At 41.5% G+C, this 23,166-nt stretch overlaps 1 protein-coding gene across 8 annotated transcripts in view; it reads right to left on the bottom strand.

Moving 5' to 3' along the window:
* Positions 1-8,418: 8,418 nt before the first annotated feature.
* The window catches only part of LOC114849476 (uncharacterized), a 28,623-nt gene continuing 13,875 nt past the window's right edge, over positions 8,419-23,166 (bottom strand). For 6 of the 8 annotated variants that reach the window (XM_055506405.1, XM_055506403.1, XM_055506406.1 and 3 more), the window contains 9 exons: positions 12,463-12,665; positions 12,313-12,346; positions 12,157-12,216; positions 11,403-11,537; positions 11,091-11,276; positions 10,524-10,726; positions 10,374-10,407; positions 10,218-10,277; positions 8,419-9,144 (listed from right to left, as the gene is read on the bottom strand). In XM_055506405.1, the coding sequence (XP_055362380.1) occupies positions 8,954-9,144; positions 10,218-10,277; positions 10,374-10,407; positions 10,524-10,726; positions 11,091-11,276; positions 11,403-11,537; positions 12,157-12,216; positions 12,313-12,346; positions 12,463-12,665 (1,106 nt within the window). In that variant the 3' untranslated portion in view covers positions 8,419-8,953. Of the gene's footprint in view, positions 9,145-9,437; positions 9,506-10,217; positions 10,278-10,373; positions 10,408-10,523; positions 10,727-11,090; positions 11,277-11,402; positions 11,538-12,156; positions 12,217-12,312; positions 12,347-12,462; positions 12,666-21,406; positions 21,481-21,618; positions 21,822-21,907; positions 22,097-22,334; positions 22,363-23,166 lie in introns of those variants that run through there. The other 2 variants (XM_055506409.1, XM_055506410.1) reach the window with 2 other exon arrangements.

Genomic DNA, 23,166 nt, shown 5'->3' with positions numbered 1-23,166 from the left:
CCGAGCTCGACGGAGCAGACGTCGGGCCTGATCGGGTGTGCATAGCACCTGTACGACAGGTGGTGCCCTCTGGCTGGGACAAGACCTGCGCGTGACTGGACTGAACTGGGACCGGAACGTGACTGGACTGAACTGGGACCGGAGCGTGACTCGACTGAACTGGGACAGGAACGTGACTCGACTGAACTGGGACAGGAACGTGACTCGACTGGACTGGGACCTGGACTGGGCTCGACTGGACTGGAGACTGGACTGGGCTCGACTGGACTGGAGACTGAACTGGGCTCGACTGGACTGGAGACTGAACTGGGCTCGACTGGACTGGAGACTGGACTGGGCTCGACTGGACTGGAGACTGGACTGGGCTCGACTGGACTGGAGACTGAACTGGGCTCGACTGGACTGGAGACTGAACTGGGCTCGACTGGACTGGAGACTGAACTGGGCTCGACTGGACTGGAGACTGGACTGGGCTCGACTGGACTGGAGACTGGACTGGGCTCGACTGGACTGGAGACTGGACTGGGCTCGACTGGACTGGAGACTGAACTGGGCTCGACTGGACTGGAGACTGAACTGGGCTCGACTGGACTGGAGACTGAAGCAGCAACTGAGCATGGCAAGGCTGAGCTGGAACCTGAACGGGGGACAACTGAACTGCCACTGGAGTCTGAACAGAGCATGGCTGAACTAGGGCTGGAGACTGAGCGTGGCTTGACTGACCTGACTGAGACGTGGGATCAGGCGTGACTGCTGGTTGCAGACCTGGGAGTTGCAGAGCCGCACGCAGGGCAGGTTCCCTCCGAATGAGGGCCGCTGCCTCCTCAAACAGCTGGTCCCTTGTGCCCGGGTCTGCTGCTGAATCAGCCGTGTCCATCAGATGAGCGAAGAGGAACGCGACCGGGGGAGAACAGTGGAGGTGGACCCGTCGGGCGACGCTGTCTGGGATACCTGCTATCAGAGGGACACAGTCAGTCGGAGAATCAAGAGGCTCCTCTGCCGGAGAAGAGGGCTGCTCGGTCCCCATGACTGGGGTCTCGGGACCCGGGGTTCTGGAACCGCGCCGTCGCCGACGTCGTCCGGAGCGGCTGCGACTGTCCATCGTTTTACATGCTGGGAGCGGTGGGGACCGGATCTCTGTACCGGGGTCCGCGTGGCGAACCGAGTCGGCGGCGTCTGGGGCTTGGACTGGAGCCGCCGGCGCGGCGACGGAAACGGAAACCACCGGAGCGGCGACAGGAACGGGAACCGCCGGAGCGGCAACGGAGGCGCGGCCAGGCGATACGCGCAGAGCGCGTGTCAAGTCCCTCCGCGTTAGTCGGAGTCCATCAAAATACGCTTGCACTCCGGGGTACTCACGCCACCAGTATTCGTCCTCCAGTATCTCGATGGCCAGTTCTGCCATGGAGAGCCGAACCTGGGGGCTGGGCGCTTCCGCATATTTCCTGGCTAAGCCCTGGAGATCACCACGGATGTCCTCCGGTAGACTTAGGCAAACGAAATCCATTGCTCCGGTGAGCGACTTGTACACGGAGCCAAACAGAGAGGGAAAAAAGAAGAGACAGCGGCGGCTGACCGGGGTGAAGGCTGGGCGCTGGCTGGGTCCAAGTCTGGCCAGATCGTTCTGTCAGGTTTCGGTAAGGATCGGACCCACATGCACAGCGATGACGCGATAGACAGTGGATATGATTAAAGAAGTATTTAATGACAGAATCCAGGTCACAAAACGGTCCAGGTCATTCACAGGAAGGCACAGATTAACAACACCACAGGGGTTAGGCGAAATCGGGTCCGAGGACAGGCGTGGGTAAATACCAGAAAAGGCTCAGACCTCAGGGACAGAATCGGCGGGCTTAGACAGGTCCAGAAACAAGCAGAGTTCAGCAACAGAGTGACTTACGAGGTTGATCAGGAACAGGCGAGGAGCAATGGTCAAAAAGACGTGACAGAGTCGACAACAGGATAAGCTGAACTAGAGCAGTGCTGGAACGCGAGAACAATGAATCAGTAAACAACGATCTGGCAGAGAACTGATGTGACAGGTGGTGGTTAAATACACGGAGTAGATCACTGATACAAAACAGGTGAGTGTAATGAGGACCGGGAGTGAAGCGGGAACTGCTGTGGTGTGATGAGAGACGGAAGTGCTTACAACATAAAACCGGAAACTGGGATCAAAAACAGAAGAGTCCTTTCAAAATAAAACCAAGAACGAAAACCTGACACTTACTCCTTGTATTTAACCACCACCTGTCACATTAGTTCTCCGCCAGATCGTCGCATGTGAGTTACCGTCAGTTTGTGTACCATTATCCAGTCCTATCGCATAGCGTGTATCCTGTTTCCGACCGTTGACTCTGAGCCTGCCTAGTACCCGTCTGTCTTGTCTGCCGTGATTACCTGACCTGCATGTTGCCGACCTTGTTTGTCTGCCTGACCACGATCCAACGCCGACGTTTGGTATTGTACTGACCCTTCGTGTATGACCTTGTCTTTCCCTGACGCTGCCTCGACCTGATTCTGTTGTAACCACACCTGATCGCCCGTGTATGACCCTGCTTGTACTGGACTTCGTTTCTGGAATAAACCCACCCTTTTTCACCGTACGCCTCGTGTCCTGGCGCTGTGCATTTGGGTCCTTTATTTGCCGTTCGCGACACTGATAGCCTAGACGACAATTCAATGCCCAAGTATTTAATGTTCCCTGAATGGAGTGTGGTAGAGGAGATGTTAGTCACCTTAAGGTTAAGTGGTAGCACTATAGATTTGGTTCAGAGTACTCTGAAAGTCCTGAGAATTCATCTATGAGGCTGATAGTTGTAGGAAGAGACGTCTGTGGCTCCAGGAGAAACAGTAACACATCGTCAGCATATAAACTTATTTTATGATTTACTGATTTGGTCGATATTCCAGTAATTCCTTCATGCTGTCTTATTGCTGCGGCTAGAGGTTCAATAAATATTGCAAATAGTGATGGGGAAAGTGGGCAGCCCTGTCTTGTCCCTCTATGCAGATTAAACCTTGGTGACATCTGGTTGTTTGTTCTGACTGCAGCGTTTGCTGAGTTGTATAATATTTGGATCCAGTCTATGAATGTTTCCCCAATGCCGAATTTGTGCAGAGTGGCTAAAAGAAACTTCCAGTTTACTCTATCGAAAGCTTTTTCTGCATCTAAGGAGACGATGGCTGACTCTAGTTCATGGATGGTGACATAATCAATTAAATTAATTAGTCTGTTCATATTGTTTGTTGACTGTCTACCTTTAATGAAGCCTGTTTGATCAGAGTGAATTATATATGGAGTGATTTTTTCTAATCTTCTAGCAAGTGCTTTACACACTATTTTTAGATCTACATTTATTAGTGAAATTGGTCTATAACTCGATGGGAGTGTAGGGTCTTTCCCTGGTTTTTGGAGCAGGCTTATGAAGGCAGAATTCATATTTGTGGGTAATGAATGTTGTTGTTTAATTTCAGCTAACATTTTGTAAAAGCTGGGTGCCAGCATGGACCAGAACTCTTTATAAAATTCAGTTGGGAATCCATCTGGTCCTGGATCTTTTTTATTGGGCATCTCCTGCAGAGCTTCATGTAGTTCTGCCAAAGATAACAATGAGTCTAGAGTTGTAGATTGTTCTTCATTTAGCTTTGGCAGTTCTAGTTTATTCAGAAACGCCTCTATGGCTGAGGTGGGTGGATCTATTTGGGACGTATATAACTCTTGGTAAAAGTTTTTAAAGGTATCATTTATTTCATGGGGATCACGAGTAATGTTGCCTTCCTTATTAGTTATTGAATGGATGATTTGTTTCTCTTTATTATTTTTTAATTGGTTAGCTAGAAATTTACCACATTTATTAGCATGGTCAAAGTTCTCCCAGCGTAATTGGTCTATCTGAAACTGAGTTTTGCAATCAATTATATTATTTAATTTCAGCTTTAGATTCTTTAGGTCTTCTAGGACATCATTGGTTGGAGAGGCTGCATATTTAATCTCTAGAGATTTTATTTTTTGCTCTAATTCTAATTCAAGTAACATGTCCTTTTTTTTCTGATATGAAATAATTCTACCGCGCATAACTGCCTTCCCAGTCTCCCAAAGAACACAGGGTGAGATTTCCGGTGTATCGTTGATTTCTATAAAGGTTTTCCATTCTCTCCTGACATAACTGATGAAGTCTTGATCATTGAGTAATGATGTATTAAACCTCCAATTCCTGGTTGATGGTGTGGCTGTCTTAATCAACGAAATGGACATTGGTGCATGATCACTGATTGTGATAGAGTGAATATTGGTGTCAGAGACATCTTGTAAGACTGAGTTATTTACTAAAATATAATCTATACGGGAGTGAGAGTGGTGAACTGGTGAGAAAAAGGTATATTCCCTGGATGTAGGATGAAGAGAACGCCATGTGTCACAGAGACCGAAGTCATCCATGTACTGTTTTAAGGTCTGTACTGATTGCCAGTTCCTGTTGCTCACAGCTTTGCTTAGCCTGTCTAACTCTGGGTTAAATATTAAATTAAAGTCCCCTCCTACTATAAGTTTGGAACCAGAGTGAGCAGACAGTGATGTGAAGAAGCTGTGAAAGAAAGAGGGGTCGTCAGCATTAGGGCCATACACATTAGCTATGCAATATTCAATGTTTCCTATCAAGATATTAATGATTATATATCTCCCTTCTGGATCTACAATGGTATCGTTATGCGTAAAGTTAATCTTTTATTTATCAGGATGGCGACCCCTCTTTGTTTAGAATTGTAACCGGCTAAGTAAGCATGTGGGAACTCTGCTGATGCCAGAGTGTAATTTATAATTTTGGGAATATGAGTTTCCTGTAGTAAAACAATGTCTGCTTGTAGGGTTTTCAAATGGTTAAATATTTTAAATCGTTTCTCCTTCTTATTGATTCCACGTACATTCCAAGTGACAATCTTCAGTGGTGTCATATCTTACCTGACTGCTGTGGATCACTAGTCTTGTGTGTATGTAGTGTGACAGACTTTAGGTGTGTGGCTAACCTTAAGTACCTGTGTATTCTGAGTTGTGTGTTATCTATGTATGTGCACGTGATTCCCCTGTGCAGTAGATGTTTGTGTGTGGCTGCTGGAGGGCTACATAGCTGGCTGACTACGTGGGAGAAGAATAGAGAAAAGGATGTAGACAGTGTGGAGTGAAAGTAGGTGAAGGAAAAAGAGTAAAGGGAAGGAAAATTAAAGTGAAAGGAAAGTGAGTGATTACGTATGGTGAGCGCTTTGCAAAGTGAGTGAGTGAGTGACATTAGATTGACAATAAACATTTACATGAAACATCTGCAAGAGAACGAGTTTGAATACTGGATGTAAAGTTATAACACATAGTTGCATTGCATCTATTATTTTTTTTAACAAACCTTATACATTAAACCATTGTTTTTACATACCACCTGCTAGTACAGCCACGGAGTTGCTTCCCGGTCCGGTAGAGCTCTCCGTTGACGTACAGTTTGTCGACGCTGATGACAGCCCTGCAGCCTTCTGCCATGAACCTCTTACGGATGGGGAACAGTCGGTGGCGGCGGTCGAGGATCTCCTTGGGGAACTGGTCGTTGACGCTGTAGTCGGTTCCCTTCAGCTGTCTGCCCCGGCTCTTAACCAGTTCCTTCGCCTTAAAGTCATGAAACTTGGCAACGATGGGTCGAGGGCGCTGGCCATCCGGTCGTCTTCCTCCAAGTCTATGCGAACGGTGGAACGCCATCTTGTCGACCACTTCCGCTGGAATCTTCATCTGTTGTTTAATGAAGTTTTTAATTGTGGTTTCCGTGTTTTCCTCCGCCTGTTCTGGAATCCCCGAGAACACCAGGTTGTCCCTCATGCTGCGGGCCTGCAGATCGATGATACCTTCTTTTATTTTTTTATTTTCGGCCGCTAGCTGAGCCACATCCTCCGTCAGGGACTGCACCGTTCCTTTCAGGGCCTCGTTCTCGGTGGCGAGAGAAATCACCTGCTGCTGGCTAAATTCCAGGGAGTCGCGGAGGGCCATAAACTCTTTGTGGAGGAGTTCCACTAGCGCCAGACGTGCGTCGAAGCTATTTTTTTCTCGATTGACTCCAGGATGTCCGTGATGTTTTTATCCGCCGAGCTAGCTCCAGGTGACTCAGGTGAGTCAGACGGACGGGAACGCTTGTTGGGAGCCGTCTCCTTTTTCCCCATTACCAGACGCTCGAAGCACTCGTCGATGTACTCGAAACTTTCTTCGGTGTTATCCAGAATGGTATAGTGGTTGATTATTTTCCGTAAAATAAGGTAGTTATTTATTTAAATTGGCGGATAGTTTGTCGCGCTGTTGTTTACTACCGGTGTCGCGCCGCCTTGTTGAATTTCTCGTGCTGTTCTCGCAGAGTCTCGCGTTTTCTCACAGCATCGCGTCTCCTCCTCACAATGTTTCTAATATGTGCATTTCATCAGAGAGACAAATATATAAAAATGTCATGTGAACCCTGCTGTACTTTGTCAAAACTGAAAGAAATACTCAAGACTAAAAGACTCATATTAGATTTTTTCTGACACTCATAGACTGTCCTTACCAGGAATGTCATTCAGAGCCTGTCAGTCCCACCTTTTGAAGTGACCGTAAACAGACAATAGTCACATTCCAACGTAAATTCTTCCTGGGTGTGGCCACCGCCTTCAAACCTTTTAACTGAGCCACGATGAGCCTTGTTGTTTGTTTCCACCAAGACACCACAGAACCTCTTCCATGAAGCTGTGGATAAATAAATAAAACATGACTCAGCCATATAGAAAAAACAGAAAGCAAAAAACAATAGAAAGATATAACAATAAGAAAGGTCAATGTGACATTTATAATAATAGTAATAATAGTAATAATAACAGAACTTTATTGATCCCATTGGGGAAATGAACCTCTACATTTTAGCCCATAACCTGTGGGAGCAGTGGGCGGCCACAGTGCAGAGCTAGTGTGAAGTGTCTTGCTCAAGGACACACTTGGTGCTCTGGTGGGCTTTGAACATGGAACCTTCTGCTCCCAAGGCCAATGCTCTTTCATCATTGAAATAAACTGACTGAGTTAACACGCACCACTCCAGAACAAATTAATTGTAAGTAAAAGTAAAAACAAGAATTGAATTAAGATTTTAACCGTATCAGGTGGAAGATGTTTGACAGTTGGTCAGTATCAGTGGACATGAAGTTGATGCATCAGTGTTAGTAAACCTGTTCACATCAGAGTGGTAAATTTTCAGCATTGATGGTTTTTCAGCTGTAAAATACATTGATTTTGTTTGGATCAAATTCTGATTTTTCAAACTTGTCTAAACCTTTATCTGTGAAGATAGTACTGTAAAAAATGTTCTTACCAGTTATTTTATTCACAGCGTGAATAATATAGATGATGAAGAAGATGATAACTTTATTCATAACTGTACACCTCAGTCTTACTTAGCTTGTAGACAAAGTCAAGATGAGCTGATTTCCACACAGCTTAGATTCGGTCAGCGCCGGCCCTGGACAATTTGGCGCCCTAGGTGAGATCGTGATTTTGCGCCTCCACCTTCCGGCGCATGATCGGTGCATGTTTTCATTTGTTAGTGTTTGCTACTTAGACATGTATTTGTGTTTTAGATATTTCTAAAGGCTTGGAAGGACAACCATTTCGGTGCACTAGGTGAGATTGTGATTTTGCGCCCTTCTTCCCACTTCACACACACACTTTCTTGCACTGGACAATGCTTTCATTTACTGTCACATTTGTCTGTATTTTGTTTGTTAAAATGAAATTCTTCTATAAATAAGTGAACTCTTGAATTTTTTCTTGTGCTCTTGGCATTTTCTGGAAATTCCCTCCGACATATATTTTCTGGCTATTTGTGGAGGGACATGGGACTTTGTTCCATGAAAATACTAAGTAATATACTATAATAATATATTATTAGTAATAATTAGTAATATATACTAAAATACTTAGAATAAAGTAAAAAATGTACTTCATACTAATACTACATACTAAAGTGTACTAATAATATTTATTACAATTACAGTTGATATGAGTTCTCAAAGGTATACTACAATAAACTATAGATGTACTAATAGCCAGTATGAATTACACTAATAGTTTAGTTGTTCAGTATACAGTATTTAGTAGCCTAGTAGCATTTTTATTAGTACTAGTAAATTCTACTCCAGTGTGTGTGTCATAGATCCAGCTTCTTGGTCTTGTGTTGTGCTTAGTTTCCGGTTTTATTTTGGTATGTCCTGTCTTGTTTACTGTCTGCCTTAGTTCTTCTTTACTTACCTAGTCATGTATCACACTTCCTGTTTTATTTTTTGACTTCTGCCTGACTCCAACTGCCGTGTGCCTGCTCCCTGCCTGTACTGCTACTTGTGTCATAATACATAATAATGAAGACAGAGAAAAGTAACAATATGTTTAATTCCAGTTAAATAAACTTTGAGGTTCACCTCTACAGAGTAAATCAGTGATTGGACCAGTCAATAAACAACAACAGGCCATGTGGTATGTTATTAATGTCAGACACTATGATCCAACATTAATACTGTACCAGAGTTATTAGTCATTGATTTATTCTTGGTTTTTGTTTGAAAATGCTGTAACTAAACTACTAAACTTCAAGATCTATGTTCAGATGAAACCAGCAGACTCATTGAGCCTAGTGGGAACTTCTACAACAAAATGTTAATGCAAACTTGTCTTTATCGCAAAATGTATTTAGCTAAAACACTAAAACACTGTGTTATATATAGAATAATCAATAGGAACACCTGCACTTTAACACTGCAACCTCCACACTGGTTACTTAAATTACTGGAGAAAAAAGTTTTAGAAAAAAGACAAAAAACAAAAATGAGCTAATAAAATTACTTAATTTTATCCATTTTAGATAGAAGCCGTTTAACAGAACTTTGATTTGACAATGACAAAGTGAAGTCACTTGGAAGCTTGATCCTGATGTGGAACAGATTCTGAAGCTTGATCCTGATGTGTAACAGATTCTGAAGCTTGATCCTGATGTGGAACAGATTCTGAAGCTTGATCCTGATGTGGAACAGATTCGGAAGCTTGATCCTGATCTGTAGCAGACTTTAACACTGGAGCCTGATCTGTAGCAGACTTGGATGCTGGCACAGAAAGAAAAAACAAAAAACATAATTTTAACACTCAACAACACAAACTAGATGAAGGAAAGAAAAAAATAAACAGATGTCCTGAACCCTCTCTTCACCTTCAGAGTGAAAGTGGCAGGATCAACCAGGGCCAAACTGTCCCGGGACATGAGGTGAAAGGTGTTCATGCAAAGACTCCACCACCACAACACAGAGTCTCTCCCCTTTACAGCATCGTGGCTGACCAGACACACACACTTCACCCTTGTGCCGTCTGGAAAAAGGTACCAAAGCATTCTGGCACTCACATCCAGACTGTGTGACAGCTTCCTTCCATACAGTAGGTCATAAGTCTCCTCAACATAAAGGGACCGGACTGAAAAACACACTCACACACATAAATCACTCAGATCAATCTCAAATGATGCCAGGACTGAACTGAGACATACACAAACACACACGCACACAAGCACACACACGTGCGCGCACACACGCAGACACACACGCACGCACACACAGGCACACACACACGCACACACACACACTTTTTTACACAGTAGTTTTTCTCCATCATCACTTCTCCTCACAGAGTTTACTGTTTCTCTTTCATCTACCTCAACTCACTACCTCATCATCACAGAAGTATTAAAACGTGTCACGTTTGTTGTGTTGTTATTCAGTAGCTCTTTTCTTCTCTTGTCTACTCTCTCATTAACAACCTCACTCAGATCATCAAACCTCTCTTCTCTGTCTGCGACCCTGCCTGTCCTTCTGTGATCCAACTGGGAATATCTGTTCTTTCTGGTTTTTATGAATGGCTACAACAGAGACCCACAGGAAACAACTTTGTAAATTCATAATATAATATAATATAATATATATATATCTATAATATAATATAATATAATATAATATAATATAATATAATATAATATAATATAATATAATATAATATAATATAATATAATATTACTATTTATAGGAACCAATTACTAAACACATAAGGTTAACAGAGTTTCTATAAAAGCTTTATAAGACGTAGTATTCACAAAGCAAAATACCAGTTTATACAAACTAAACCTTCTTACCAGTTGTTGATTTGCAGCAGCTGGCTTCCAAAACTAAAGCCAGTAGAAGCCTGAAGCCAACTGTAGATTGTAACAACACAACCATTAAGAATAATGAAGCATATTAAACAACATGAAAGTTAAAATTTAAGTTAACTTATTTAACGTCACACTTACTCCAATTCAAGAGACTCCAACTTAAGGAAAGTTCCTGCAGTATAGAAAAAGCAATGAAAGGTATCATTTCTATCAGATGACCTGTATCATCATGTTGATCCATCACTAAAATGCATGTTAAGTTTGGTTACAGTTAAATCCAGTAATTACCTCATTATCATAAACTCCGAGTTTCTTCTTGACTTCATCCCACGCAGCATCGTTACGTTTACAATCCAGGAAGTGACGCCCATTGAACAAACAGTCCAGCGTGAGGTGGACGTTGGACTTGGTCACCAGTCTCCTGCTTTCAGCTACAACGTGGTCATGGTTGAAGGTGTGATGCATCACCACCAGAATGGATGGTTTATCAGCTGTGAACAGAGAGGACACAACCACAAGTCACAGCCTAAACACCTGTAAAAAGGCTTCATGCCGCCCACACAAACATTTATTATAATGGAAAATTAGAGAAATTTATACATTTTAAATGATTGAAATAGTCAAAAGTAAACTTCATAAGAATAAGAATGGTTTTATTAGTGCCACAGCAGTGAGCCGCCACACAGAGCTAGTGAGAGGTACCTTGCTCAAGGGTACAAGGGAAGCAAACCTGGATGTTTGTTTCCCTGGACGATGTCCAACCCGCTGAGCTACCACACTGATTACAGTCTAAAGACTAATTTAATGTATCAAACACCCGAGCAACCAGTGTGAAACTGATCAGTCAGTTCTTACCAGGGATTCTGTCTAGAGCCTCACTGACGTCTGTTCCAACTCGTGAAGCCACAGGACAGAAACACACGACGTAGTCACATCCTTCAGGAGACGACGCCTCAGTTTGACCGACGGCTTCAAGCTTCTTCACAAAGTCACGATGAGCTCCGTTGGTTTTTCCAGCAGAGACGACAAAAAATGTTCTCCCTGAAAATGAGGATGAACAATAAACAACAGTTGTGTGATTTTTTAAATGACTAATAAACACAAACTCAGCTGAAGCTTCTGTTTGTGATTATTCCTCAGACCAATGGTGTCAAACACAGGTCTTACAGGGTTTTTCCACATTCACAAAGTCCTCATCTTTATCACTCGTCTGAGCGTGTTCTTCTACTTTGGACCTTTTAACATCAGGATCCTCATCATTAGGTTCTGCATGAGGCTTCTTTTCAGGCCTGTTCCGTGAGTCTGTGGATAAATAAACAGTATCAGTCATGTGTAGAATGTGTAACAAACTAATGTTATTATGTTTTAATAACTTTAGTTTTAAATGTGACCTGATGATAATTTTTTATTCCACATTATCTGTTAACTCTACAGCCAATTCAGACTTAGTGATATGATGAAAGTGACAAATACAAGCTACGATCCAGTCTGTTACCATTAACACATTAAATCCCTGAGCCATGTTAATGTTGGCCTCCATACTGAGCCAGAGTCCATGCTGTTCATAGTGACCGTCAATTATTTACCCAGATTTGACCCTGAACCCTCTTTCTGTGATCCTGACCTCTGGTTTTTATGAATGGCTACAACAGAGACCCACAGGAAACAACTTTGTAAATTCAGAATATCATATAATATAATATAATATAATATAATATAATATAATATAATATAATATAATATAATATAATATAATATAATATAATATAATATAATATAATATAATATAATATAATATAATATTACTATTTATAGGAACCAATTACTAAACACATAAGGTTAACAGAGTTTCTACATAAGCTTTATAAGATGCAGTATTCACAAAGCAAAATACCAGTTTATACAAACTAAACCTTCTTACCAGTTGTTGATTTGCAGCAGCTGGCTTCCAAAACTAAAGCCAGTAGAAGCCTGAAGCCAACTGTAGATTGTAACAACACAACCATTAAGAATAATGAAGCATATTAAACAACATGAAAGTTAAAATTTAAGTGAACGTGTTTAACGTCACACTTACTCCAATTCAAGAGACTCCAACTTAAGGAAAGTTCCTGCAGTAAAGAAAAAGCAATGAAAGGTTTCATTTCTATCTGATGACCTGTATCATCATGTTGATCCATCACTAAAATGCATGTTAAGTTTGGTTACAGTTAAATCCAGTAATTACCTCATTATCATAAACTCCGAGTTTCTTCTTGACTTCATCCCACGCAGCATCGTTACGTTTACAATCCAGGAAGTGACGCCCATTGAACAAACAGTCCAGCGTGAGGTGGACGTTGGACTTGGTCACCAGTCTCCTGCTTTCAGCTACAACGTGGTCATGGTTGAAGGTGTGATGCATCACCACCAGAATGGATGGTTTATCAGCTGTAGACAGAGAGGACACAACCACAAGTCACAGCCTAAACACCTGTAAAAAGGCTTCATGCCGCCCAAACAAACATTTATTATAATGGAAAATTAAAGAAATTTATACATTTTAAATGATTGAAATAGTCAAAAGTAAACTTCACTAAGAATAAGAATGGTTTTATTAGTGCCACAGCAGTGAGCCGCCACACAGAGCTACAGTAGTGAGAGGTACCTTGCTCAAGGGTACAAGGGAAGCAAACCTGGATGTTTGTTTCCCTGGACGATGTCCAACCCGCTGATCTCCCACACTGATTACAGTCTAAAGAACGTCTGTCAATCACCTGAGCAACCAGTGGTAAACTGATCAGTGAGTTCTTACCAGGGATTCTGTCTAGAGCCTCACTGACGTCTGTTCCAACTCGTGAAGCCACAGGACAGAAACACACGACGTAGTCACATCCTTCAGGAGACGACACCTCAGTTTGACCGACGGCTTCAAGCTTCTTCAGAAAGTCACGATGAGCTCCGTTGGTTTTTCCAGCAGAGACGACAAAAAATGTTCTCCCTGAAAATGAGGATGAACAATAAACAACAGTTGTGTCATTTTTTAAATGACTAATAAACACAAACTCAGCTGAAGCTTCTGTTTGTGATTATTCCTCAGACCAATGGTGTCAAACACAGGTCTTACAGGGTTTTTCCACATTCACAAAGTCCTCATCTTCATCACAGGTTGTCTCAGCGTGGTCTTCATCATCAGGTTCTGCATGAGGTTTCTTTTCAGGCCTGTTCTGTGACCCTGTGGATAAATAAACAGTATCAGTCATGTGTAGCATGTGTAACAAACTAATGTTATTATGTTTTATAACTTTAGTTTTAAATGTGACCTGATGATATTATTTTATTCCACATTATTTGTTAACTCTGCAGCCAATTCAGACTTAGTGATATGATGAAAGTGACAAATACAAGCTACGATCCAGTCTGTTACCATTAACACATGAAATCCCTGAGCCAAGTTAATGTAGGCGTCCATACTGAGCCAGAGTCCATGCTGTTCATAGTGACTGTCAATCATTTACCCAGATTTGACCCTGAACTTAGTTTGTCCGTGTACATCTGCTCTGTCTGCAGCATCACACACACTATAAATAAATGTCTTGGGTATTTGGGTCGGCTTCAGTCTCAATATAACACAAGTTGAATTTCACTTTCTGAAACAGCCTTTAGTTCTAGAAGTAAACAACATGAGGGTAACATGAATCAACAAAGACTCCACAAAAACTAGCAACATAAATACTAAGAACACAGGTAAAATTAATCATACTAATTACATGACAGGAAACCACCAGGAGATGACATTATACACACAGACTGTGCTTTAGTGACACCCATGTGTCAGTTTTTTACCAGGCATTTTGTTCTGGGCCTCACTGCAGCCTTTAATATGTGGTGGTATTGTAGAGTCTTTATCCACTGAGTCCTCAGTGTCAATATCTACTTCAGGTTTTTTAACACAGACAGGATGCTCCTCATTAGTTTAAACAGCATGACTCATGTATAGCATGATTTTGAATTTCATTAAAAAATAGAACAAGACAGCAATATTTCCATTCTTAGTCCAAACACCAAATTGGCCAAATATTGGTACAACGTACCTGGCATTTCTTACCAGTTACATTGTCCTGCGCCTCATTCACACTAACTATCTCATAGCCAAGACGTTCAGCAAATGAATCTTCAGTGTCGCCATCTACTTCAGAGTTTTTACTGCAGATAAGATGCTCCTTATTAGTTTCTCCAAGGGTTTTCTCAACAGAGTTGTCCCACTGCCCTGTGGGTAAATAAATCACATGAGTCATGTGCAACATAATTTTGAATCTCATTAAAAAACTAGCACAAGGAAACAATATTTTCCTTTTTAGCCCAGGCACCAAATGAGCCACCATTATTATCACAGCTTATACACAGTTACTGTAGCCACCAGACAGAGTCAGCTCCTTCCCCCAGGCTGTGTCTGAGCTGAATTCTCCACTCACATAGAGTAAGGACTCCGTATGTGACACAGTCTGCTGTAAATAAATTATATAAATAATTGTAATATGTAAATCATTCATGTTTCATGCTACCAGTCAGACAGTATTGAATTCCATGTTTATCCTGTGAAAAATTTGGAATTTGATTCTATTGAAACTATCTGCCATAATGTTTTATTTTGACATTAACACTAACTAACTAACTAAATAATTTAATTTAATTTAATTTAATTTAATTTAATTTAATTTAATTTAATTTAATTTAATTAATTTGTAATAATTTGTAATACGGAACATATTCAAAACTATCATTTATTTGACCATATTATTGTTTAAACTGTTTATTGTGTCATAAAATAAATTCAGACAAATTCCACTGTAACATTGTGACATATGACAAATAAATATGTATCTTACGGATGTGTCAACCATCACACTGACAGGACAGATTTATTCTATAGAGATTTCGAGTCACTGGTCAATTCATTACTCAAACCTGCATTTAACTGGTCACCAGCAAGGAATTATTAGTATTAGCATAGACAAATATCTAAAGCAGGTTTAACAGTACAGCAGGTGCACTACAGCTATAATAACTAATTGAAACATTGATTTAAGAGACACTTTAAAAGGACTGTTTGCTTTAGTGCCACCTTTAGTGCTGGTAGTTTCTTAGTAAATAAACACTTATCTGGTTGCTCCAAAAGGTTCGCTCAACTGAGGCAATATTTATGAGTCAATATTTGAGGTTCTCACCGTCTGTTTGTTCTTCGGCCATGTTTCTGAGGAACAAACAAAAAAACACTGTTTAAAACGAGCAATAAAAATAAAAACAAGAACGAGAATGAATCAACATCCAATAGAGGATCTTTATTAAGTTTGCTAATTTATTTAATAAAGACCCTCTATTGAATGTTGAGTCAGCGTTTCCCATAAACAGTGAATCCATAAACACTGATCCTCATAAGGTAAACACACACACACACACACACACACACACACACACACACACACACACACACACACACACACACTAATGGCCTACCAGTCCTGTGTTTGGACCAGGAGGCAGTAAAGTAGCGTCCACGAACCGCGATGACAAAGCAGAAGTTCTGCTGCTCCAGTTCAACACGTCCACGTGCTCAGCTGATACTTACAGCAGGTTCGGATGCGTCCTGTTTGTCTGATCGTCTGAACAACGAGCGACAGCAGCTTCGTGTTCTGTTACTTTCACTTTCACTGCGCCACCAGTATAATGTCAATAAAATATAAATGATAAAGTAAACTTCTGACTGGAATTGTTTAACTTATTATCATCTTGTAGAAAACGCTAAGCTGAGGTTTTCTCCTGCTTTGCAAAATTATTCTGTGAACAAATGTTTTTTTTTCAATTTGTTTTTGAAGTTTCGTAACAACTGAACAGAACCACAGCTTCCTCTGTTCACGTGTCTCAGTCTGAGGCAGGTTTTTTTTTAATGTGACATGGTATTTACTATTAAAATTTCGATAAATCTTACCTCAAGACGCCTGAACTAGTTGCCAAACCCACTGTCACGTATGGTTGGCAGGTTTGACAGTACTGTGTGTGTATCTCATTGCAGGTATCTAGCCTAGAAGTCTTGTCAGCTGGTGCTGGGGACTTCTAGGGTGAAGAGTCCAAGTCCCTATCTATCCCTTCCCTGGTCTGGATCAGGGCAGTGTTTCCTGAGGGACAAGGCACCTATGTTGGACCTAGACCACCTGTGAAATAACTAAATTATTGTTTTTTTGGCAATACCTCAATAAAAGCTGAAATATTATAAAATATTTGTCTGTTTTTCCTCAAAAAATAGTTTAGTGAAACAGCAATAGCATTTTAACATTTACATTTAAACTTTTGCACATTTAACTAAATGTGAGAAAACATGTTGTGTCATTTAGTTGAATGTGAAAAAACTAGTTATAGGTGCTCCTTTTACATTTGGCACCCCATAAATTTGCAGACCACAAAATGAACGAGTAGGATTCATAGTTATGTTGAAAGCATAGTTTCTGGAGTGGAACAGGTACAGTCATGGGCAGTTGGCTGGGGAGATGAGAGGATCTTTGTTGTTTTCATCACGTTTTGGAAGACATCGCAAGCAGTGCAGCTGCTGTACAGATGGAGTGTCAGGAAACGGTAGAGGGAGGACCCAAATGCACAGTGCTGAGACGGCAGACAGGTGGTAAAGTTCAAGGGTTTTAATGCAGTTTTCGTAATCACAGACAGTCCAGGTCATGCACGGATGAACACAGGATTGAGGTACAGGAGGGACAGGCGTGATCGGTTCCAATAGCAGGCGTGGGTCAAAACCAGGAGGCTCAGATTTCCAAGTTCGAATCGCCAGACTAAGACAGTTCCAGTAACAGGCAGAGTTCAGCAACAGAGACAAGGGGTCTACAGTATCGGTCAGGATCAGATGAGAAGCGGTAGTCAGGAACACAGAACGGGATCGGCAACAGGATAAGCTGAACGAGAGAATGCTGGAAAGTGATGTCATGGATTCAACGATCTGGCAAAGACTATGGTGACTGGTGGTGGTTAAATACACAGGTGATTAAAGACTAATCCAAGACAGGTGTGTGTAATGAGGAACGGAAGTGAGGCTGGAACCAACAGGGTGAGAACGGAAACCGGAAATGTTACAAAATAAAACAGGAAATTAACCCAAAACCTGATATGGAGGAGGCAGCTGTTTTCCTTGATACCACTCTAGAAGGTATAAAGAATAGAATAGCAGATTAATTAAATGACCAGTATTTCCTAGGTATCTCACAACCTTTACAGATCTAAACAATAAATAGAAGTAGTTAGATCAGTTTTAATAATGCTTATTTTATAGTGCTGGTTTGTTAAATCTTAGCATGATATTAATGACCTCCTTTCTGTCAGGTTGCTCAAATTCTGCTCAGAGGGCCGGTGGGACAGGGATGTTTACAAGGTCCTCCACAGAACAACCTGAGTCCAGCAGGACTTTATTGAAATGGTCTCCATCAGCTTTTCCACATAACCTGCACCATAACACTAGAGTTACAAATTACCCGTCAACAGACTAAAATATTAAAATAAGTTGACCAACTGCATACAGAGTAAATATATAGACAATAATATAGATCAGATTATGAATACCACAACTACTGAAATGTTAAATCTAAAATCTCTGTCAAATAAAACTGCCTATTGACCAACAAATGATTATACTGCTGTTATATATACATACCTTTGCTCCTGAGGTGAGCGACAACTCTTCTACAAGGCAGATGTGTGTCCACAGCCTGCAGTGGAGTCAGTTTGAGAAGCAACCTCCTCGCATTTCGGTAGCTGGCATGCGTCAGCCTACCATCGTTTTAGCAGTACTTGAAAGTACTATGTCATACTGTAATACAGTCAATATGATTAATAACTTGACTTTGGTGCATAGATCCAGGCCCAGACCACTCTCCCCCTGTTCTACTAGAGGTGTACTATCACATGGCCTGGTAGTTTTAATACTAATAAATACTAAACTGTACAGTAAAAATACACAGATTTTTGTGGGGTGATAGTACATCTCTAGTAGAACAAGGGAAAGTGGTCTGGGCCTGGAACTATGCACCAAAGTCAAGTTATTAATCATTTAACTTGACTATAGGGCCCATACAGTTACAGTATGACCTGGTAGCACCTGGTAGAACCTGGTAGACCTGTGAACCCTAATGGCCTCATGTCAGTTCGTGTCACAGTGAGTGACTTCTTCTTTTGTCTTTTAAATGGCGGGTGGCAACCAACTGAAATGTGCATTACTGCCACCTACTATGCTGGAGCGCACAGTGAGTGAATTCTTCTTCTTTTGTCTGTGACTGAAGTGAGTGACTGAAATGTAATGTTTCAGGTACATTTAGGGGTCCAGGTTTGTCTGGGGGGGCGAAGCTGGTTCTGTGAGTGGTCAATAGAATGCAGACCTATCCAGTCCGCCAAATTTGAAACGATGGTTCTTGAACCGGATTGGATAAACTCTCAAAAATGTGAAATAAGTAGGGGGCGTACTTCTAACACACCAGGAGTGTCTTAACGTGACCCAGGGAGTCAAATAAACGTACCAGAATTCCCAAAAAATGAATCTGTTTGTCTGATTACTGTACCTGTCTCCCTGGACTTGTGATTAAAGCCTGTATGTGGGTCCACCATATTAAGCCGCCTGACAGACATTAGAATAGAATATAGAATAGAATGCCTTTATTAGTCCCACAGCGGGGAAATTCCCATCAGCAGCCAGGTTACCCGGCGCTAGTCCGACAGTGGAAGCAATTGCAGTACAAACAGTAAAATAAAACACACACACATACAGTATCACACAGTACAAGTGGAAACCTTGCTGGAATTTTTTCTTGGGTTCATCAGGACAGATAGATAAGGTCGGAGAGCAGACAGTGAGACTGTAAGGCGGGGTGGAGGGGGTGTATCTGAATCAGTGTAGTGAAGTGTTGTTTATAGAAGTATGACCGAGGCCGACCAAGATGTTTACAGGTCAGTCCAACAGTTGTCCTTGAAGGGAGTCACAACAGGGGAAGAGGATAGACAGAGGCACAGCTGGTGAGCTAGATTGGACCCGGGAAGGGAGGGGTGAGGGAGAAGGGACAGAGTAATACACAGCCAATTCTAATACATTTTAACAATCCATGACTAATTTGTCTAGATAAATACTCCAATCGGTCAAAACTCAGGGCTTCTTTGCCTCTTGTGGGACCATGGGTCACCCGTGACATCTCCTCAAGCCTGTCAGACAAGGCTGTCACCTTATTCACCAAGTGTTCAGTCTGTCTGCAGATGTCATCCCTCTGTCTCTTGTCTTCCTCCGTACGGGCTGAGATCTTATTAGTCAGTCCTGTGATCCGGGCATCCGAACGAGCTGAGATGCTACTGATCAGTCCCTCAATCCGGGTCATCCTCTGATGCAAATCATCCGAACGGGCTGAGATGTTACTTGTCAGTCCTTCAATCCGGGCAATCCTCTGGTGTAAAAAACCCATCGGCGTTTGTAGCTCCACGGCCGGTGGACACGTCAATGAGCCGGCCGCAGATTTTCCAATCTTCCGATAAAGCAGGGCACCACCAAAGCCAATCATGAGTAGCCCTGTTATCAAAGTCCAAAATATGAATAGAGCCTCTGCATCCTCGATGGACAGAGGCTCCAGACACAAGGGACACCAGGAATCCCATGCGTCCCGCACGTAGCCGGAGGCAAAAGTCCCCGAGGGGCAGAGTGGTTCTCCTGGAGATTCTTTCCTTTGTGAAAACATTTTGTCCAGTGCGCTGAGTGACCAGTTGATTAGCTCCATGTTCAAAAATGTTATTCCAGAATAGCAGATCAGGGTGCTCAGAAAAAGACAAGACAAGGACACTGCAAGCAAAAGCAGAGTGGGAGCAGAGAGAAAACACGTCTGCACTCCTCGAGAGGCGGAAGTAGAAATTAATTAACATTAGTTTCAAACTAAATAATTTCTAAAACAGAATCATTGGTTACAGATTCCAGAACAACGACGTTTGTTCATTTGCTCTGTACGTAGATTTATTTTGAATCAATTTTAAAAAGGAACATAATCAAGACTAGGAGAGTGCACTTTGTGCAAAATAGTTTAGTTTTTTAACTTGAAGTGTGACCTGTGTTTGTTTGAAATAATTCTTGTGTTTTCTCTATTTTACTGTTTAAACTGTTGTTTCGTCATAATAATAATTAACCTCATGTGTCCTGTGATGATTTGAGCAGTCTGTAACCTGGGCAGTGGTTTAGATTTAATGGCTAATTAGAAGTAAAGTACAACATTACAACATGTGACTCAGTACAACATGTATTTTATTTCAAAGTTTGGTTTGCTTACTACAAACAGAACTTTGTTAGCACCAAGTGGCAGATTTAAGGTCATAAATTGATAAGAAGTCATGAGACGCTTGAGTGGCTGTAGGTTTACAGGAAGTTAGGCTGCATTGGTTTCACAACACACACACTTAAAAGGAGCCTAGAGTCTCAGTCCTGTAAAAATCAACATTGTGTTCATGTAATCTGGAACTGGAGCCTGAACTGGAACTAAGGCATGATTTGGAGCCTGAATTGGAACTGATCTGCATGAAACTTGGATGCTGGCACAAAAAGAAGAGAAATATACAAGGGGGATACATTTAAGAATCAAAAGACGCAAAATATATAGATCAGATGAACCTTACATGTCAGGTTATCAGTAGTTTAAAGTGACATCTTATACCCAAAAAACGTTAATGTAGATGTTAACTTTGGTTTTGAATGAAATAAATGTCTGGAATACCTAAAATATATACATACATACACAATATATACATGGGCACAAGACTTTTCCTGGTGATAACAGCAGTAACTGACCATCATGATATCGCTGCACTCATTACGAAGCAGGATGCTCCAACAGCTCAGCTGTCCTTCCTTTCTGCAGATGCCAAACAACGTATCTGTCATGACCGAGACGGGCTTGGGCTAAATAAATCACTGTATCATTGATCAGTGTTAACATCGTGGGTCTCAGTGTGTGTCAAAACACAACCGCAATCCTTCTAGAGTTAGAGGATTTTTGATGTCACGCTTCAGATGTTCTTAGGTTTTTTATTGTGAAAGTCTGCTGACTTGTCCCGCTGGTCTTCTTCCATTTATGATACATTATTGTCTAATTATGAGTGAAACAGTAAGAGACTGAATATTTAATATAAATTTGACTGGTCCATCATATTGATGGATTACTCACAATTACAGGTCTCTGAACATTGAAACCTGAAAAAGGTGACAAACACAGAAAAATTAGAGTGCATCATTTCCTCTATATCAGACTGAACTGTGACATCAGTGAACTGCATTTTTATTAATTGTAAGGTTTATTGTATTAGATCATAGATCAAATCCAGTTATTACCTTGAAATCAGAAACCCCGAGGTACTTCTTGACTTCATCCCAGACCTCATCGTTGTGTTTACACTCTAAGATCTTATCCTCATTGTACAGACAGTCCACAGTGAGTTTGAAGTCTGTGCCGGTCAACAGTCTCCTGCTTTCAGCGACAACACGGTCAGGACTGGAGGTGTGATACATCAACACCAGAATTGTTGGTTGATAAACTGTAAAATTCATTAAATTTGTTAAGATTACATCCTTATTTGTAAAACTTAACCTCCTACAGTGAAGCTAAAAACAATGTTCATACCAGCTAAGGTGTTAACAGCATGGATAATATCTCCTGAAGTGACATAACAAAAAATCACAAGATGATGACTTTCTTCAGGACAGGACACCTCATTGAGGCCAACGTTTTTCAGCTTGTTGACAAAGTCACAATGAGCTTTCCTTTCCCCTCTCCCATTCAACTGGAGGACAAAAAACGTGTTGTGGGAAGCTAGAATGGAATAAAGTAGACATTATTTCTGTCAGATCAGAAGATATTTGTAAAGTAGATCCTTCCCACTGTAGATAAATGATACTTCAGGAAGTAAAAAATAATAACAGAAACTAACATGTAACAATCATTGTTACAAACAAGTCAATTACAAACAAAATGTTCATTGAGCTGAATGAAATCTGTTTGACTCCATTCTGTTACTATTTTTTAAACTTAACTGATTTAAATCACTTACACATCTTCGTGAAACTGATTTTTCTCATCTGCAAAAAACAAAGAGAAAAAAATGATACTACATAATGTTATGAATATCAGAACACAAAGATACCTGTAATGTGACAGTAAAGCAATCTGTACATTGTCAGGTTTTGGCAGAGATCGGACCCACATGCACAGCACGAGACGTCAGACAGATGGTAGAATTTTAAGGGTTTAATACAGTTCTCTTTACAACACTCGGTCCAGGTCATACACAATGATTCTCAGGTTTCAGTACAGAGGGAGCAGGCTGAATCAGGTCCAAGGGCAGGCAAGGGTTCGACAACAGGATTGGCAGGGTTACAGTACCGGTAAGGAGCAGGCTATCTCGAGGTCAGGTGGTCAGGTCGGTATTACAAGTTCTTTTCCAGGCGACAGTACCATGCAGGAGCAGACAGGAATCAGGAGTCAGGAACACGAAGCAGGATCAAAAAACAAACGGGCAGGACGATGAAACGCTGGAAAGTGATGACTGGCATACAACGATCTGGCAACAGGCTAAGGGAACTGGTGGTGGTTAAGTATGCAGGTGAGTGATTACTGATTCTAGGCAGGTGTGAGTAATGAGAACCGGAAGTAAGACTGGAGCTAATGAGATGCGACTGGAAACCGGAACTGCTACGCAATAAAACAGGATGTGACTTCAAGAACATGACATACATCAAGTCACCACGACTGCGTTCCACTATGTAGGTGCAGGTTAACACACGTAGACGTACTGTAAACCTGTCACCTGACGTAGTATCATCATGATGATCCATCAGTGGAACGCATGTTAAACTTGGTTACAGGTCGTTAAATCCAGTCAT

This window comes from Betta splendens, chromosome 24 (genome assembly GCF_900634795.4).
Source record: "Betta splendens chromosome 24, fBetSpl5.4, whole genome shotgun sequence".
Taxonomy (NCBI): domain Eukaryota; kingdom Metazoa; phylum Chordata; class Actinopteri; order Anabantiformes; family Osphronemidae; genus Betta; species Betta splendens.
This window is presented reverse-complemented; position numbering and strand designations above follow the sequence as displayed.